At 40.0% G+C, this 20,968-nt stretch overlaps 1 protein-coding gene across 20 annotated transcripts in view; it reads left to right on the forward strand.

Annotated features, from left to right (window-relative positions):
* The window catches only part of ANO10 (anoctamin 10), a 328,446-nt gene that overhangs the window by 119,014 nt on the left and 188,464 nt on the right, over nt 1-20,968 (forward strand). For all 20 annotated transcript variants that reach the window (XM_009239147.4, XM_009239145.4, XM_063722557.1 and 17 more), the window contains 5 exons: nt 3,927-4,046; nt 7,132-7,701; nt 10,604-10,659; nt 13,661-13,735; nt 18,010-18,192. In XM_009239147.4, coding sequence (XP_009237422.1) covers nt 3,927-4,046; nt 7,132-7,701; nt 10,604-10,659; nt 13,661-13,735; nt 18,010-18,192 — 1,004 coding nt within the window. The remainder of the gene's footprint in view (nt 1-3,926; nt 4,047-7,131; nt 7,702-10,603; nt 10,660-13,660; nt 13,736-18,009; nt 18,193-20,968) is intronic.

Below are 20,968 nucleotides of genomic sequence, written 5' to 3' on the forward strand. Positions count from 1 at the left end.
TGAGCCGTGTCCTGGCTCCCCACTGTCCATCTATTAAAGCCACATTATGGCTACATGGCTATGATAACAAGTGGAGTTATATGCCTGTGCTCTAAACTTGCTGAGTCACTCTGGATGTTTACCTTGGGCTATCCTCAACCAAAGCACAGCCATGTTCCTTACATGCATATTGGGGTTCCCCCTCATTCCACCACATGACAAGCAACATGGAGAATTAGCAATTGTCTACATGTGTCTTAGTCCCCAAGCATTCATCTTGACAGCCATTCATTTCTTGTTTTCATGTGGTCTAAGATCTTTTCATGCCCTCCGACTGCCTTCTCCTAGTGCTTAACAGTCAATCATCATGCAAATAACCCAATGAAAAGAGTTTCAGAAAGAGGAGTTTTTAAGGGATCCAAGGTTTTCTTACATTTTAACCATATCCTAAGGGATATTACTTGATTTAGATCAAAGCTGTGTCTCAAAATGTCTATTGGATGATTATCATGTTTTGATTGATGGGACCACCTGGCACATATATTATGTCTTTATAATATTATATAGATATTCTTTTAGAATCTTATGATAGCATTTTCTTTAAGAAAGATACTGTTTTCTTTATTAAGACAAAAGTGATCTGTTCACACCTGAGTGCTAGAGTACTAGGTGCAGTAGCAGCTGTGGGGACAGGGACTGTCTTCATTGTGCAAAGGCTGCTGGCCACCACTTCCTGTGGGCATCTGTGCTTATCACCCCCTGTTGGATTGGAGGTAGCATGACCTGCTCCTCTCTGTCCCACAGAAATGCTGTAAGGAGTTATGAGAGGGATTTTGCTTTTACTTTTGAAGTAAACACATCACATAAACCAAAGACAGAAGCAGTACTGTGTTAGTATTGTTATTGCATTAGTTAATTTGGAGGGTCCTACTGTAAACTACGTTGCTGATAGTCTCTCTTAAACTAGATTTTGATTTGTTTGGCTCACGGTTCAATGGCTATTACAGCCATAGTCCCAGTACTTGACAAGAGATCATTCAGCACTCTTGAAGGAAGGAATCTGGCTTAAGTTTTTGCTTTCTTTAAATAGGCCCACATGGCATCATGGTTTCCTTTGAAGGTAAGGCTCCTTCCTAGTAATTACATTCTTAACTGACATGAGAAGTTTGAAGGATTTAAAAAACAAAAACAAAAAGCAAACTTCTATTTTTAGAAGCTGAAACCAGAACCATGACTTTGGCACTGATGAAGAGAAGATCAGTAATTTAGGACCTGCAGCTTTATATTCTCTCCGAGTCTTCAGTTCACAGTCCTATTTTTAGAAACTGGTTTTTATGCCTGCCTGGAAAGTCTTCTACAGTAGAATGGAGTCATCTTTTGAAAGAGAACTTAGAAATACTAAAATAATTTATATGCTGTAAGTCAGTTCAGTTAAAAAACTTGATGTAGTAATTTACAAGAGTAGTGATAGGAAGAAGGAATCAGCTGTAGCCTGTACATCCCCACATAAGGAATAAGGATCAGAACAGTCATGTGTGATCAACTTTAACTCTTGTAAGCTGAAGAAAAATCCACTGAACCATGTTAGAATTAAAATATTAAAAAATGGATTTGACAGTACCAGAGGCTGAGTAACTTAAACCATATGTCTTTTTACCCTAGTTACTGATACTTTGAGTATATGCTTTTTTACAATCATAAGGGAGAATTTTATCACAAACCTAGCTTTTAAAAACTTTTCTCCTCATGTAACTTATGAAAATATAATTATGGGAAGAAACATATATGAAGAATCTTTTTTTCAGACTTTTCCTATTGTTAGTACCAGATATCTCTTGATTACCTCTTTCTTTTTCATGTCTAGGAAGTTGGGTTTACTTTTAAGTTACTCTGAAGATTTTATGATGGGGACCTGTCCTAGGAATACATTGTCTCTATGTAGTGTTTCTACACTGAAAACTTTGTGTTTCTTTTTTTTTGAGATGGAGTCTCGCTCTGTCACCCAGGCGGGAGTGCAATGGCACGATCTCACTGCAAGCTCTGCCTCCTGGGTTCATGCCATTCTCCTGCCTCAGCCTCCCGAGTAGCTGGGACTACAAGCGCCCACCACCATGCCCGGCTAATTTTTTTGTGTTTTTAGTAGAGACAGGGTTTCACCGTGTTCGGCAGGATGGTCTTGATCTCCTGACCTTGTGATCCACCCGCCTTGGCCTCCCAAAGTGCTAGGATTACAGGCGTGAGCCACCGCGCCCGGCCAAAAACTTTGTGTTTCTATTCCACACCGCAGACATTTATTTGCCAGTCCTCAATAAGGGGTTTTATGCCTGATATTTTTATCATCTGTCTCTGGTAACAGGTAGATAAGCGACAAGAGAGGTAGCCCTCTGAAGACTTGAGCTGATAAACCTTAAAGAGCTCAAAACTTATCAGTGGATGAAAACAGCAAAGCATCCTTTCTTAATGCAAATTTTATCTTTTTTTTTTTTTTTTTTCGAGATGAGGTCTTGCTCTGTTGCCTAGGCCAGACTGCAGTGGCATTATCATAGCTCATTGTAGCCTTGAACTCCTGGACTCCAGCCATCCTCCCACCTCAGCCTCCTGAGTAGCTAGGACTACAGGCACACACCACCATGCTCAGCTAATTTTTAATTTTTTTGTAGAGATGGAGGTCTTGTGATGGTGCCTGGGCTGGTTTTGAACTCCTGACCTCAAGCAGTCCTCTGCCTCAGCCTCCTAAAGTGCTGGAATTATGGGTGTGAGTCACTGTGCCTGGCCAAATTTCATTTTATAAGCAACCATATTCTTAGTAAGAGACTGTATTAGGAACTCATGTGGAAAATATTCCATCTCCCCAAATATGGCACAAGGCACTGCATTTGAGTTCCCCATATCTACGGAACACACTTCCTCTTAAAGACCTGAAGACACTCTTCTCCACCCACTGAGTCATTCTAAGTAATTACTATGGATGAGAGAATTCCAAATTTTCATTTAATATTGCTGGAGATACTGTCTTTGGTTAAATTCATTTGTCTCTTCCAGATATATGCATGAGTGTTCAAACCATACTAGTCAAATGACTGCTAAAAGTAGGAAGTCTTAATTTGATTTTGTTATTTGCTATTTGTGAGTGTAAGCTTTTGTTATCAGTTTAGAAGAGATGAAAAGGATTGAAAATACTCTGTATCAACAAGAATGAAAAGAACTGAACATTTTCTTACCTTCACTGTAGTGGAAGGACAGATTGGTAATTTTTTTCTAGAGACAATTTTATAATATGTATCAAATATTAAAATACTATGCCCTTGGACCTAGCAGTTCCCCCTCTAAGTATATTTACTAAGGAAATAGTAGACAGGTAGGGAAAAGTATTTGTACAAATTTTAGCATTATTTACAATAGCAAAAAAAAGGGAAACAAATATTTTTAAATAGAAGATTAGTTGAATTACAGCATTTCATACAAGGGAATATTATGGTATTGTTAAAAGGACATTTCATATTCTATTTTTATTGGCATCAAAAAATATTCACTGTATACTACTACATGAGAAAAGATTACAAAACAACATAATGTGTATAAAATGATTTTATTTTTGTTCTTAAAATATATATGGATATATTTTTATGTCTGGTTATACACTGTATTGCTTTTTACAGTGGTTTTTTTCAAGGGGAAGGAGAGACTAACGGGCCTCTCATAGTCTTAATTTTTACACTTCTATATGGTTTAAAATTTTATATTTACTTTTTTGCTTCATAGTCAAAGAGAATAGTAAAGATATTTACATTCTGAAAAATGAAAGAATATACAGGTTTGGAGTAGGCAGTATGACATTGACCTTTGCATTGTACTCCTCTGTGGAGTGTCCTTATAGTATTTGCTGAAGCGTATCATGCACAATCTCCAGTCCATTTCATGCAGTTTGGCACATTTTCCCTGTGCAGTGAGAAGATTGCTCACGTCTGGCATCGTGATTCAGGTGTTTCCACTGCATGACAGTGAAGCCCTGAAGAAGCTTGAGGACACCTGGTACACTCGGTTTGCTTTGAAGTATCAGCCCATAGGTATGTGTCAGTACTTGTTCTCTTAAAGAAGAGGAAGGCCTCTGATGAAAAGTTTCGATCTAGCAATGGAGTCAGCTCCCTTGGGCAGATATTTAGTGCTCTACTGGGCAGGGATCACCAGCTACATGTGGGAAAACATTTTGATGGGGGGAATAAGATGGGTTAGATGACCCCTTTTTTCTTTTTTTAAACTGTTTTTTTTTTTTTTTTTTTGAGATAGGGTCTCACTATGTCACAGGCTGGAGTGCAATGGAATGATCACAGCTCACTGCAGCCTTGACCTTCCAGACTTAATCAATCCTCCTATCTCAGCCTCCTGAGTAGCTGAGATCACAGGCGTGCACCACCATCCCCAGCTAATTTTTTGTAAAGACAGGGTTTTACCATGTTGCTCAGGCTGATCTTGAACTCATGTTCAAGCAATCCTTGTGCCTTGGGCTCCCAAAGTGTTGGGATTATGGGTGTGAGCTACTGTGCCTGGCATTTTTTGATGTTCTAATACTACCATAGATCAGTGGAATCACAGGCTTTTACTACCCTTCACCAACAACACAGACAGTTCAGAGTGGCCTTCCTGAATATGTGTCAGAGTTGGAACCAAATAAGTTTTTTTGTTTTTGTTTTTGTTTTTGTTTTGAGATGGAGTTTCACTCTTGTTGCCCAGGCTAGAGTGCAATGGTACAATCTCACCTCACTGCAACCTCCGCCTCCCAGGTTGAAGCAATTCTCCTGCCTCGGCCTCCCATGTAGCTGGGATTACAGGCATGTGCCACCATGCCTGGCTAATTTTTTGTATTTTTGGTAGACAGGGGGTTTCACCATGTTGGCCAGGCTAGTTTCGAACTCCTGACCTTAGGTGATCCACCCACCTTGGCCTCCCAAAGTGCTGGATTACAGGTGTGAGCCACTGTGCCCAGCCTCAGACAAGTTTTAATAAGAATTTAGTTTGACTATGAATGACTATTTTGTATTTGAAAATTTCTATTTTTGAGGAGCCAGTTATTTAGAATGAACCAAGGTATGCCATACTTAGGGCAACTAGCAGGCCAAACCTCTTTTGAGGTGATTTGTAATTACCTTGGCGTGCATTACTGGATCTGTCAATTTTCTTTGAATATAATTATAAGAATAATTATTAATTTATTTCGTATGCGCTGGACATTATTTAACATTTTGTCAATATGGATGTTCAAATATTTTAGTCTGGTTATGTTTTTTAAGCTGGTAGATTTCACCTTTGCATTACTATCATTTTTTTTTTCTTTAAAGGACATTTTCCTTTTGGTTTTGTTTAATGTTATCCTTCTAAAATAATTTTCTTTCTGTTTTCTATTTCTGAAAACAACTATTATATAATGTTTTACCAAACAAAAATTGTTTTAAGATCAAACTCTGAAATTACATTTTGAATTTTGTTTATATTCTCTGAAAGGAAAAGTTTTGTTTTTGTTAATTCCAGGTCATACAATAGTCATTTTATGTTACACTTATAACTGTTTAACTTTGTTTTGGCATTTAAGTGGCAGGAAATTTGAATATTGCCTCTAGGACTTGTAAAGTGACTATCTGTTAGCTACTTCTTTTTTTTTTTTTTTTTGAGATGGAGTCTCGCTCTGTGGCCCATGCCGGAGCGCAGTGGCGCGATCTCAGCTCACTGCAATCTCCGCTTCCCAGGTTCAAGCAATTTTCCTGCCTCAGCCTCCTGAGTAGCTGGGACTACAGGTACACGCCACCATGCCCGGCTAATTTTTGTATTTTTGGTAGAGACGGGATTTCCCCGTGTTGGCCAGGCTGGTCTCGAACTCCTGACCTCAGGTGATTCACCCGCCTTGGCCTCCCAAATTGCTGGGCTTATAGGTGTGAGCCACTGCTCCCGGCCTCTGTTAGCTACTTCTTAGAAAGTAAGGAGAGAAAGTGAGTCGATGGTGAAGGCTAGGCATAGGGTGGTAGTGGATTTGGGGTCGCTGGGGGCTGAGACTGGTGATAGCATCTGGGACATAGGTGGATCTTGAGGCTCGTTGAGATTGAAAGGCGAAGGTCCTCTGCTGTGGAGCCAAGTGTCATGAGCACCGTTTAAAAAGAAATGATTGGATGTTCTTTAACCTGATTTAAATTTAAGGTGACATCATACCTACTGTTTTCATTTGCCCCTGGGTTAGGGGGAAGAATTAAGGATAAGAGAAAATAGCCTATCTCAGTTCATTCTAACTCACTTTTATAGACTGCTCAAATTATCTTAAGAAAAATATGTTAACTGTGTGTTATTAACTAAGAAATAATAACGCCAACTGCCACACTTCCTCTCACCCCCTGCTTCCCACCCTGGTCCTGGTGCAGGATGCGCTTATGATCCAAGCACTCCCCATGTGGATGAGGCTGGCAAAGGATGCAGTGGTGGTGACCTCTCTAGAGTCAGTTAGCTTGTGTCGAGTTCACAGAACATTAGCAGTCATGTTGCTTGGACCTTCTTCTGCCCAGTGCATATATGAAAGTGTTGATAAATGTGTTCCATGGCTGTTCTGGAAGTTCATGTGTAGAATCCTGTTTTGTGCTTTTGAATAATTTTTCTTTAGTGTATTGAAAAATCTGCCATGACACATTGATGAAAGTTTATGTCTTTGGGTATGGAAGAGCAGAATTTTGTGGATGGGGAGTCTTCGTTGAAAAGAACATTTATAACACTAAGTGGGAGAAAAGTGGGGAGCATAAATTAAACCCCCAAATTAATGTTCAGTGGACATGGCTGAACTTAAATTAGGACCTTGGAGATTTTGGGTAAGCTACAAGATGAGTTTTCCTTTGGGAAGAAGGTATCCATCAGGTGAGGGGAAACAGAGTCCAGGCATCTGGCAGAGCAGCCCCCCCAGCTAAGGCCTAGCCCCTAACCTGGGGGAAATGTTGGACCTGCCATGCAGACAAGCAGGGTCTTTATACTGCATGGAGGATGGATTTGCCACCACACGCTGTTTGGGAAGTGAGGGTTAAATGATCCCCACTTAAGTAGAAAATGAATAAGCGTACTTGAAATGATTTTTTAAAGTGTTTGGTAGTCTATACTTATGTTTTTTCTTTCTTTTCACTGTAGACAGTATTCGTGGCTACTTCGGGGAAACAATTGCTCTGTACTTTGGATTTTTGGAATATTTCACTTTTGCATTAATCCCCATGGCTGTCATTGGGTTACCTTACTACTTGTTTGTGTGGGAAGACTATGACAAGTACGTGATCTTTGCCTCGTTCAACCTGATCTGGTCCACAGTTATTCTGGAAGTGTGGAAGCGTGGCTGTGCCAACATGACCTACAGGTGGGGGACACTGCTCATGAAGAGAAAGTTTGAGGAGCCCCGGCCGGGATTTCATGGTGTCTTGGGTATCAATTCCATCACTGGGAAGGAGGAGCCTCTGTACCCCAGCTACAAGAGACAGTTGCGCATTTACCTGGTCTCCCTGCCATTCGTGTGCCTCTGCCTCTATTTCTCACTGTATGTCATGATGATTTACTTCGACATGGAGGTTTGGGCCTTGGGTCTACATGAGAACAGCGGGTCTGAGTGGACCAGTGTCCTGTTGTATGTGCCCAGCATCATCTATGCCATTGTGATTGAGATCATGAATCGTCTCTATCGATATGCTGCTGAGTTTTTAACTTCATGGGGTAAGACTTGAGGCTTTATATTCACGTCTTACTTGCCTGTAAGAAATGTTGCCTAGATCATGGGATTCACATAGCTGCTACCTTGCAGAGAAAATAGATGTTGCTTTTGGCTCATTATAGAGACATAAGGAAAAATTTATCAGCTTTGTGAACACTGATGATCTCCATGCCATGGTTATCGTAACTCTCATTTATTGTGTGTTAATTACTATGTTCTAGGTGCCCTGCTAAGCACTTTATTCACAGTATCTCACCATCACCTTCTCAAGGGTACTGTGAAGTAGAAGTTATTTCAGCCTTTTATGGATAAAGATAACTGATGCTTAATGAGATTCAGACAGCAAATAGTGGAGCTAGACTAATTCAGACCTATCTTTCCAAAGCTTGTGCTTCTAATACTATAACATTGTATTTCATGCCGAGGGTAAAATAGATTGAAATTGTTTCACTGGCTAGAACCACAGAAGAAAGAAAAAAAAATGTCTTCATGATACTCAGCTGAATCAACTATGACCAGTTTCCTAAAATGGAGTGTCTAGTTGGTATGATGCACTGAGGACTGCTGTTGAGCTCATTGAAGGCAGGTGTTTATGGATGTGTCTGTGGTAAAAAAAAAAAGGAACTTGGTTATAAGTTGAAAATGGTCTTTATAGGCCATTCACTCTTTATTTATTCATTCAAACCAATGAACAAATTTGCTATATTATTCCCTAGGAAGAAGTCAAAGCCTTAACTTTATGGGCCATAAAGATGTTTTAGGGGGCCGGACGTGGTGGCTCACGCCTGGAATCCCAGCACTTTGGGAGGCCGAGGTGGGCAGATCACAAGTTCAGGAGTTCGAGACCAGCCTGGCCAATATGGTGAAACCCGGTCTCTACTAAAAATAAAAAAAATTAGCCGGGCGTGGTGGCACCCGCCTGTAGTCCCAGCTACTCAGGAGGCTGAGGCAGGAGAATCACTCGAACCCAGGAGGCAGAGTTGCAGTAAGCCGAGATTGTGCCACTGCACTCTAGCCTGGGTGACAGAGCAAGACTCTGTCTCAAAAAAAAAAAAAAAGATGTTTTAAATTATTTTTATTAGTTGTATAACAATATCAGCTGTCATTTATCAAGTACTTTCCTTGTGCTAATACTAGGCTAAAGTTTTATATTATTTCTGGTCCTGAGAGTGACCCTGGCAGGAAGATGGTCGGCCTTGTTTTGAGGGAATAAGGCTGAGTATCAGGAGGTTAAGTAACTTACCCAAGGTTAGGCAGTGGCTTAGTAGCTGAGTTGGTGTTCAAATACAGGTCAGTCCAACACTCTATGTGTAAGATGACACTTCTCTTCAGAATCTTCCTTTTTGTCATTTTATCTTGCTGTTTTGGGATCTATGCAGTGTTACCTTTTCTAGATGAAGATAGAAATTTGAGTTTCCTTTCAAGTTAACCTTTGTAAGCCACATGAAACTTTACTTACAGAACTTTATATCGGGGGACCTGCCCCGATAATCACGTAGGTTCTTTTCTATTTTCCTAAGCATCGGCTGGCTTGAGAAATAAAGGGACAGAGTACAAAAGGGAGAAATTTTAAAGCTGGGCGTCCGGGGGAGACATCACACATTGGTAGGATCCATGATGCCCCACAAGCCACAAAAACCAGCAAGTTTTTATTAGGGATTTTCAAAAGGGGAGGGAGTGTGCGAATAGGTGTGGGTGACAGACATCAAGTACTTAACAGGGTAATAGAATATCACAAGGCAAGTGGAGGCAGGGCGAGATCACAGGACCACAGGATCGAGGCGAAATTAAGATTGCTAATGAAGTTTCGGGCACCATTGTCATTGATAACATCTTATCAGGAGACAGTGTTTTGAGATCAACTGGTCTGACCAAAATTTATTAGGCGGGAATTTCCTCTTCCTAATAAGCCTGGGAGCGCTATGGGAGACTGGAGTTTATTTCACCTCTGCAATCTCGACCATAAGAGACAGGTACACCCCAGGGGGGCCAGTTCAGAGACCTACCCCTAGGTGCGCATTCTCTTTCTCAGGGGCGTTCCATACTGAGAAAAAGAATTCAGCGATATTTCTCCCATTTGCTTTTGAAAGAAGAGAAATATGGCTCTGTTCTGCCCGGCTCACTGGCGGTCAGAGTTTAAGGTTATCTCTCTTATTCCTTGAATAATTGCTGTTATTGTGTTCTTTTTTCAGGGTGCCCAGATTTCATATTGCTCAAACACACATGCTGTACAATTTGTGTAGTTAATGCAATTATTACAGGGTCGTGAGACGATATACATCCTTCTCGGCTGACAGGATTAAGAGATTAAAGACAGGCATAGGAAATCACAAGAGTATTGATTGGGGAAGTGATAAGTGTCCATGAAATCTTTACAATTTATGTTTAGAGATTGCAGTAAAGACAGGCATAAGAAATTACAAAAGTATTAATTTGGGGAACTAATAAATGTCCATAAAATCTTCATAATCCACGTTCTTCTGTCATGGCTTCAGCTGGTCCTTCTGTTTGGGGTCCCTGACTTCCCACAACAACTTTATTTACAGAAAACTTTATTTATTGCCCTCTTCTTTAGAGGTTACTATTAGTTTTCACTATTACTTCTTATGCAGGGTCTTTGGGTGGCTGTCTGTAGGATTGTTTGCCAGCACTTCCCAAATTTCTTTGTAGCAGTAATTTAAAAAGTAATTTCAGACTACAGTGCTATTGCAGTACCCTGAAAAATGTGTCCTTGTTTGATGCTCTTGGTGGTAAGGCATAGCTGTGATTGACAGCCGAGTACATTTACTGACTGAGGCTCTGATGTTGGACATCTCCGCCCTCAGTGCAACTCACTTTACCTCATAACAGTGCTTTCGTATTGTTTTCTTACTAAGAAGTTACCTGTGTGTTTTAATGTTTTAGAGAATCACAGATTGGAATCTGCCTATCAGAACCATCTAATTCTGAAAGTTTTAGTGGTAAGTACAGCGTTTATATACAAATCCATTTTATGAAACTGATATATACTACATAATATATAGGAATACAAATATGAAGAGTTGCTTCTAATCTAAGATATCAATATATTTTGTGCAAATAGGCAAGGATTGATTAATAAATATGTGTACCTCTGTGTTCAGTAGCCTTATTACAAATGTGCATGTGATGTAAGACTTCAAAATATAGGAGTTAGTATTATAGCCAATTTCCAGTTATTTAAAAACTAGGCCGAGTGTGGTGGTTCATACCTGTAATCCCAGCACTTTGGGAGGCCTATGCTGGTGGATCAAGAGTTCGAGACCAGCCTGGCCAACAAGGTGAAACCCTGTCTCTACTAAAAATAGAAAAATTAGCTGGGTATGATGACGCAGGCCTGTAATCCCAGCTACTCGGGAAGCTGAGGCAGGAGAATCGCTTGAACTCAGGAGGTGGAGGTTGCAGTGAGCCAAGATGGCACCATTGCACTCCAGCTTGGGTGACAGAGCGAGACTCTGTCTCAAAAAAAAAAAAAAAATAAAAATAAAGAAAACTAACGGGCCAGACCTGGTAGCACACACCTGTAATCCCAGCACTTTGGGAAGCTTGAGGTAGGTGGATCACTTGAGGCCGGGAGTTTGAGACCAGCCTGGCTAGCACAGTGAAAACCTGTCTCTACTGTAAAATACAAAAAAAATTCACCGGGTATGGTGGCACCTGTAATCCCAGCTACTGGGGTGACTGAGGCAGGAGAATTGCTTGAACCCAGGAGGCGGAGGTTGCAGTGAGCCGAGATTGCACCACTGCACTCCAGCCTGGGCGACAGAGCGAGACCCTGTCTCAAAAAACAAAAACAACAACGATAACAACAAAACTAACCCACTTTGTAGGCATGTTTCTATTCTTTTCCTTTTGGTGATTTCTTTGAATGTTTTGCTATTCAGCAATCCTTCCTGTCACCACAACCTGTTTAGTGATGGAACATTACATTAAAACATTTTTTTTGTTAAATTTCCAAAGTTCAAAAGGTTCCCAGCATGTTTTGACAGGTGGGAGGAAAGAGACAGAGAGAAAGCAGTATGTAACCTGCTTGCTGTTTGTGTAAAAGCTGACATGTCGTGCCTCTCTCTACCATTATTATAAATAATAAAGAAGTACCAGCTTGAAAACACCTCATTTATCAGGGGTTTACCTCAGTCATCTGTAACATAAGTGAGAATCAAGAAAGTTACCTGAAGAATCATCTGAACTTTCAACTGGAATTGATTTAACACAGTCCGTGTACTTCACTCCCAAGAGAAGGATGCAGGCCCTCTTTTAGAATCTCTGTTCTAGCCGTAGAAATCATTCTAAGAAGTTTATCTATCTGGTTTTTCGGTCCTTAAAAAATCGGAAACCACCATCATGAGGGTGTTTAGATTTCTGGAAGCAGGCAAACGTACAGAGAAAGAACAGGTAAGGAAATGAAAACCTGTCATAAGAGATAAGAATTCAACAATTGGGCATTAGGAAAGGGAAAAGTAGCCCTACATATCCAAAAGGCTTCGAAGGCCTCCTTCACACCGTGAAATGGCTGATACTTAAAATGTTGGTGCTAAATCAGCTAGGAAGTTCTGTTCTGTGCTCTCCGTGTAAGAAAGTGAGGAACATGGGATACATTAAAAAGTTCATTCAAAAAGGTTGTAACAGGAGGAGCTTTTTCCCTCAGAGGTAAAAACATTCCGTTTGTCTTAAAGAATTCAGTTATTTGTGAGACTTTATTATTCTCTGATGATGCCAGATACAGTTAGGTAACTGCCTTGAAAAAAAAAAAAAGCCATTGGTTAAAGTCTTCTTCCTCCACGGTGCTTCTTAGGCCTCTCTCTTCCTTTTTAATCTTAAGGGGATGGTGTTTCTTAGCCTTCCCAGGCTTTTGCTTCTTAACTTCTGCTCTAACTTAGCACCCCTGTCCTGTGGTCGTATTGATCTTACTGCTCACTTTGTAGAATGACTCCCCATCTCTGCAGTAATTAAGCATTCACACCTGTACACATAGCAGCCTTTGTCTAAGTGATGCTACTGGGTTGGAAGTAGTCAGCATGGGGGCTGGGAGGCAGAAAGGAAACCCATTGGTGCAGGGGGTAAGCTATAGGTTCTTGAGCAGGGAACTCCTGGAAGAGATGGCACTTTTTGTGGCAGGATCCCCTTGATTGGTATTCCCCTTCGCCCAGCCTGCTTCTGTGTATCTGGCAGGGCAGGGGAGTTCATGCTTATGGTGACAAAGATGCTTCCCAGGCCGGACTGATTGTTATAGCCTCCCAATTACCTGCTGTCTCTCTGGGATGGAGAAAATCTCAGGTACATAGGCAAGAAGAGGCCTCTTATATCAGGCCCTTGTGGCAGGGGCCCCCTTGCCAGTGCCACCCAGCTGCCCCACTTACTTTTGATGAGGTTTCCAGGCGTGGGCTTGCTGTGTTGGGGTCCTTCTTGCCAGTGCTGCCTGGCCATCCTGGGATCTCTCTGTGGAGCAGGGGAGTCTCAGGCCCAGCAAGGAAGAAGAGCACTTCCCCAGGAAACTTATTGTTAGTGGGGGGGTCCTGATTGATTTTCCCTTGCCAATTTAGCAGGGCTCCCCTGGCACTGACGGGATTCCTATTCAAATGTGGGAGGAATGAGCCTACTTGGGCTACCTGGGTTGGTAGGTTGGGGTTGGAAAATGCCAGGCTTTGGTCTCCTCCTTCTGTTGGGTGGGGGAACTTAAGGTGTGCACGTGCTGTGTTGTTCCTTCAGCTCTGGGGTCCTAAACCATCTCATCTTCCTTTAAGCACCTTTCAGAGTTCTCCTTTGGTTGCCTTGTTTGTTATTTCCCGAGTTTGTTTATTTAATAAGGAGACATGGGGAGAAACAAGTGTTTGCCATTTCATTCAGACTGGAAGTCTCTCGTTACATTTTTAAATGCTACATTACAGTTGTAATAAAGTGCTCTAAAGCAGTGTTTAACACTTTTTTTTTTTTTTTTGGCAGTTCAACTTTCTCAATTGCTTTGCCTCACTCTTCTACATTGCCTTTGTCTTGAAAGATATGAAGCTTTTGCGCCAGGTGAGTATAAATAACAGAAAAATACTAATTTTTGAGGTCATAGAGGTGGTTTTCTATCTTTAGATGCTGTAATTGGCTTCAAATTATTTTTACAAATAAAATCTTTTAAATTTTGTATATTTTTAAGCCAAATTCTAAATAAAAAATTATTAGGAATTGCATTGTGTATTACGCTCAGCTGAAATGAGTTGAACCTAACCAACCTGAAAAATTAAGTATAGGGCAGTGAAATCAATTATATAGTTCACCTCAAAGCTTGTAAGCAACTCTAACAGCAAAAATGTAGTATTCATTAATTGAACTGCTTTGTGTGCCTTGGGTGGGGATGATTGGTGTAACCTTAGGTCTCACAAATTTAATTTTTAAATTAATAAGTTGTTAAACTTTAGAGACCAGTGGATCCTATGCAGTGCTGTATCTTTTCTAAAGTGTCTGACATTTATTTTGGTGTGTTGTCATTTCTGGATCACATAATACCAATGAATAATAAATTAAGAACAAATTATTGATTTCTAAATTCTCCTTTTTGTATTTGAACCAGTTATAAGTAAGTGACTGTTTTTTCCCAGTTTTAATATTCTGAGATTGTTGGTGAGCAGTCTCAAAGCCTAGACTCCACTTGTTAAAAATTATTTTTCAAAATAGAGAAAGTTTAAAGTAATACATTTAGAATTGATGAGTTGGATGTATATGTAATAGTGGTCCCAGGTAATAGTGTATTAGTCGGATGTGACTTCTCATTTCTTCTGCTTTAGAGAGTCTCCTTTACTTAGCAGGAGATAGGGGAATGGAGGAGAACCGCTTAAAAAAACAGTTGTAATACCAGCAAAGGTGGGGTGTGGTGGAAACACTCATATCTATCTGAGAAAAGTAGAGATTGATACATCTCTGAAAACCAGCTCTCTTGATAGCTTTGCCAAGAACCTTAACTTATCCCTAGTAAATCTTCAGAGAGGAGCAAAGATTCATGTACATAGATATCCAAGCACCAGCATTATAATAGCCAAAATTGGAAGTAATACTTAATTCAACAGCGGTGTACAGGCCAAGTAAAAAATAATTTTTAATGATACGGGAAAATGCTCAAACATATTAAGTGAGAAAAGTAGTAAACAAAGTGTATCCATATAGGATAATTATAGTTTTATTTTTATATATGATTGGAAAGAAATATCCCAAGAAATAGCAGTGGTTTTGTCATGGTTGTGTAATTATGGGTGGCTCTTCTTTTCTATTTTCTTTTTTTTTTAATAATACATACATAGTTGTACATTTTTATGGGGTACATATGCTGTTTTGTTACATTCATAAAATGTGTAATGAAGGCCAGGCATAATGGCTCATGCCTGTAATCCCAGCACTTTAGGAGGCTGAGGCAGGCAGATTGCTTGAGCCCAGGAGTTCAAGACCAACCTGGGCAACATGGCAAAATCCTGTCTCTACCAAATATACAAAAAATTAGCTGGGTGTGGTGGCACATGCCTGTAGTCCCAGCTACCTGGGAGGCTGAGGTGGGAGGATCGCCTGAGCCTGGGAGCTCCAGGCTGCAGTGAACTGTGATCACGCCACTGCACTGCAAAGTGAGACCTTGTCTCAAAAAAAAAAAAAAATGTGTAATGATCAATCAAGGTATTTAGAGTGTCTATCATCTCGAGTATTTATCATTTCTATATGTTGGGAGCATACAATACATTATTGTTAACCATAATCACCCTACTCTGTTCTCATATGTTAGAACTTATTTCTTCTCTCTAATTGTATGTTTGTACCTCCTGATCAACTTCTCTTTATCCTCCTCTCCCCAACACACACCCACCCAGCCTCTGGTAACCGTCGTGCCACTCTATGTCTATGAGATTAACTTTTTTAGCACCCACATATGAGTGAGAGCCTGTGATATTTGTCTTTCTGTGCCCGGCTTATTTCACTTAACATAATGACCTCCAGTTCCATCCGTGTTGCTGCAATTGACAGAATTTCAGTCTTTTTTTATGGTCAACTAGTATTCCATTGTGTATATATACCACATTTTCCTTATCTATTCATCTGTTGATAGACACTGAGGTTGATTCTGTTTCTTTATTGTTACGAATAGTGCTGCAGTAAACGTGGGGGTGCAGGTGTCCCTTTGACATGCCAATTTCTTTTCCTTTGGATAAATACCCAGTAGTCAGAATGCTGGATTCTGTGGTTGTTCTATTTTCAGTTTTTTTTTTAGATGTCTCAAAAAAAAAAAAAAAAAACCTCTCCATACTCTTTTCTATAATGTCTGTATTAATTTCCGTTTCCACCAACAATAGTGTATAAGAGTTCCCTTTGTTGCACATTCTTGTCAGCATCTGGATTTTTTGGGTCTTTTTAATAATAGCAATTCTATTTGGAGTAGGATTATATCTCATTGTGGCTTTGATTTGCATTTCCCTGATGATGAGTGGTGTTGAGTATTTTTTCATATACCTGTGGCTATGTAAATGTCTTCTTTAGAGAAATGTCTATTCATGTCTTTTGCCTAATTTGTAATGGGATTATTTGTATTTTTGCTATTGTTTGAGTTCCTTGTATATTCTGGTATTCTAGGTATTAGTTCCTTGTCAGATGAACAGTTTGCAGATCTTTTCTTCCATTCAACAGATTGTCTCTTCACTGTGTTGTTTCTTTTGCTGTGCAGAAACTTTTTTCTTTACTAAAGTCACAGTTGTCCATTTTTGGTTTTGTTGCCTGTGCTTTTGAGGTCCTAGCCATAAAATCTTTGCTTAGACCAATGTCCTATAGTATTTCCCCTATGTTTTCTTCTAGTAGTTTTATAGTTTCAGGTCTTATGTTTAGATCTTTAATCCATTTTGAGTTGACTTTTGTCTGTGGTGATAGAGAGGGGTCTAGTTTCATTCTTCTGCATATAGATACCTGGTTTTCCCAGCACCATTTATTGAAGAGGGTGTTTTTCTCCAATATACATTCTTCTTTTTTTTTTTTTTTTTTTTTTTTAGATGGAGTCTCACTCTGTTGCCCAGGCTGGAGTGCAGTGGCACCACCTTGGCTCACTGCAGCCTCTACCTCCCAGGTTCAAGTGTTTCTTGTACCTCACCCTCCCAAGTAGCTGGGATTACAGATGTGTGCCACCACGCCTGGCTAATTTTTGTATTTTTAGTAGAGACGGGGTTTCACCATGTTGGCCAGGCTGGTCTCAAACTTCTTTTTTGTTTGTTTGTTTGAGACGGAGCCTCGCTCTGCCGCCCAGGCTGGAGTGCAGCGACGCGATCTTGACTCACTGCAAGCTCTGCCTCCCGGGTTCCCGCCATTCTCCTGCCTCAGCCTCCCGAGTAGCTGGGACTACAGGCACGTGCCACCACGCCCGGCTAATTTTTTGTATTTTTAGTAGAGACAGGATTTCACCGTGTTAGCCAGGATGGTCTCGATCTCCTGACCTCGTGATCTGCCCGCCTCGGCCTCCCAAAGTGCTGGGATTACAGGCGTGAGCCACCGTGCCCGGCCTCAAACTTTCCATCTCAGGTGATCTGCCCGCCTTGGCCTCTCAAAGTACTGGGATTACAGGCATGAGCCACTGCACCCTGCCTCAATATACATTCTTAGTGCCTTTATAGAAAACCGGTTGACTGTAAATATGTGGATTAATTTTTTTCTGTTTTTTTTGTAGTGAGAGGGTATGTATTAGTGGTATAATTTAAATTCTTTAAAAAAGAATTTAGCCAAACTGTTTTTTTCCAGAGTTGGCAACATCATTTAGATTTATATGTTGCAGTCAGGATGAAATGTCGAAGAACACAATTGCAAGTTAATTCATTTTTGTAATGATTCTTTTTTTAAAGGTTTAGAATTGACAAATAATTGTACATATTCATGAAGTACTTGGTGATGTTTTAATACATAAAATATATCGCAATCAGATCAGGGTAGTTAACATATCCATCCTCTCAAACATTTATTATTTCCTTGTGTTGGGACTATTTAATTGACCAGTTTGTTTCTTATTATAATATTATTTGTATTATAATCTTATTTATCTTTTAATCTTGGTCTTCCATGTGAAAAACCATAAATTAGAAGCACCGTTCTAACACCTAGCTTTTCTGATACTAGTTTTTATAACACAATAGTATGCTATTTATTGAAGATTCCATTTTGTTGCATAATTGTATTTATGCTATAAATACTATAGTTTAATTTATATATAATTTCTATATATATAATTTATATAAATGCTATAGTTTTATTAAGCTGTATTCCCAAAATGTGATTTGTGTGCTTCTCTTTAGAGCTTGGCCACTCTCCTGATTACCTCCCAGATCCTCAACCAAATTGTGGAATCTTTTCTTCCTTATTGGCTCCAAAGGAAGCATGGTGTGCGGGTGAAGAGGAAGGTGCAGGCTTTAAAGGCAGACATTGATGCTACATTATATGAACAAGTCATCCTGGAAAAAGAAATGGGAACTTATTTGGTAAGCTGGAATATTGCTGAATTAAACATTTACTGAAAGTGAATAATAGCCATGCACCAAGTTCAACAAATGTTATACATTCATGATCTCAGATGTGACTATTCTAGAAGTGCTTTCCAGTCAGTTTCCTCATCATGAACCACTTTAAAGTGAAAAGGATAGAACTGTGCATTGAAGCACTGCTGTCTGAGATCTAAAGTGATGCCTAATGACACCAAAGGGCGAATGTGGAGAATTACATGACTGCTTTGCTTTGTGGAGAGCAGCATAGAAATAGTTGCCCCAGAGATGACAGAACAGGAGAGATGGTCCCTGAAGAGGCAGCAGCATTGCTCGCTCTTGACACTTCAAACTCATGGAAAATGATGGCTGCACAAGCAAAAGATAGAGGCCCATTGATGAACAATGGAATGCCAATCTGAAGATTGAATTTTAGTTTACATTAGTGCTATTGTATAAATATAAAACAGTTCCTTTAAGACAGAGACTTTCTGAATTATTTTTAGGAACTACAAGCAGATCATTAGAGATTTACACTTTTAATATTTGAAAGGTCTAGCTCATAAAATCTATGTGTTCAGTCAACTTTTATTGAGCTCTGACTACATTCATTGTTTCTATATTTCACATTTTTTTAGGCCATTGTTTCTTAACATCCTGTACCTTCCTTGTTGCTGCAGTATTCTTTCTGGTGAAATAGATCCTTCAGTTGGTAATTTACTGAGAGCCCATTATTGTGAAACTTTCATAGTCTTGTTTTTCGTCTTGAATGAGTTTATCTCCTGATTTTTGAGTGTCTTGACTGACTTTTATAATTTTTCTCATGTGCTTAGGAATTTGTATGTTCATGTTGAGTAGGACTTTGTCCTTTTCTCTCTGCTCACTTCTGCCTTATTTTTTGCAGTTGCCCCCACTGAGCCTCCAAGCCCCTCATCCAGAACCGGGTGTTTGTAGCCCAGAGCTCCCATCTTGTGGTGTTGATGAGGATTTTATAGATCTGGTCACAGAGGCAGTAGGTGGCATGCTGTTGACATAGCTGTAGTTACCAGGCAGCAGTTGTGGCTTTTTTAAAGCTTCCTTTGAAGGGCAGGGAGCATTGTCCCAACCCCTGGTTTTGCTCAGCAAGCCTGGTTCCAGTTACACTCCAGGGGAGAGGGTGCTCTTGGTTCTCCTCCCCATAGGATACAGATCCTAGCCCCTTCTATCATTGCTGTGTTTGAGGGAGATGATTCAAAGTATAAACACATAGTAAACTTTGAACAGTAACATTGTTTATATTTATATATGAAGCATAGAGAAAAGACACACACCTACTCTGTCTCACAGAGGAAGAATTAAAGAGAAGGAGCATGTGGGCACAAGTGTGGAGCTGTCCTTTCTGGATTGGTTGAGTGCTAGCTTACTATGGGATGAAAGTTAAATTATGTCATTTTACTATGGGATAAAAGTTCCCATTATGTCAGGATCCTTTCCTTGCCTGTGCTTGGGAGGTGGTATTTTTGGCCACATTTCTTTTCCTTTTTTCACTGTCTTATAGAAACTGCACCAGCAGTCCATCCCCTGTACTCTCATTCCATCCTCCCTCATCTTTGGAGGCCTCCTGTCACCAGCCATCACCTGGTACTCTTGTATCTACTTCTTCTCCTTCTAACTGCTCCACCAAGTCAGCAACTTGCCTATTTTGAACTAAGCAAACTCTTCACATCTTCTGCTATTTTTGTCCCGTCTTTCCTTCCCCTCAGAGTTTTCTGCAATAATTCTCCATATTGTTGTCTTTAGTTTCCTACTTCTCTTCCTATAATCAATTAGAATCTGCTTTCAGCTGTTCTTTTTCTCTGAAATTGTTTGGGCAAACAACATTATCTCCTGAAGTACCCAAAACACGATTCATAATCTTCTCAAGACGGGTTTCTCCTGCTTTGCCCCTGGCTCAATGAATGGTTTTTAGTATAGTCCTCATCTGAGCAGTTCTAATTTATCTAAGAACTGTATGCCAGTGATGTGACACTGCCAAATCTCAGATCTTACCTCTTTTGACATTTCAAGGTATCTGACAAAACCTTTATGAAGGAAGGTGAGGGAGGCATGGCTATTCCCATGTCAAAAATAAGCAAATGAAGCTCTATGTCGTTAATTATTTGGTGACTAAATCAGAAAGAAGGTTCAAGACTTTGCCTTCCCAATTCAGAATCTTTCTGTTATACACCACAGGCTCTCTGATGTGAAGTAAAGGAAATAATATATTGATTTCTCTCTCAGGCTCTGGGTCTGTGACTGAACTCTAGGGTTTATAGTGCCACTCCTTTTTGGGCCTGCAGGGTTCTGCATCATCTGGCCATTTCCCACTCCTGATCTCTTACAGGTTTCTTTTTCACTGTCTCCACTGGAGTGACGTTGGATATTTGCCATTTCAGTTCTCACCATGTATTTGGAGGTGGCGATACTTTTGGATCACATTTATTCTAGATGATTGTTTCCTATGCATGAATCCTTTCTTCTGGGTTCATTTTTCTCCTAATTGAACTCAATGAATTTAGAATTGTATTTTCTGTAAGCTTATCCTGACTGTTATATGTGAGTCTAAAATAATGTTGCCAAGCTTTGGGAAAAAGCAATTTGGCCGAAACTTTAAAAACATTACTATAAAAGTAATACTTTCTCACTCACTGTAGAAAACTTAGAAAATGCAGGATAGAGTCAATATATAAAAAGAAATTCTCTGTAATATTCCTACCCATGGTAATCCCCTGGGTCTCCTGACTGCTGTTCCACCAGC

The sequence above is a fragment of the Pongo abelii genome, chromosome 2 (assembly GCF_028885655.2).
Source record: "Pongo abelii isolate AG06213 chromosome 2, NHGRI_mPonAbe1-v2.0_pri, whole genome shotgun sequence".
In the NCBI taxonomy this organism is placed as follows: domain Eukaryota; kingdom Metazoa; phylum Chordata; class Mammalia; order Primates; family Hominidae; genus Pongo; species Pongo abelii.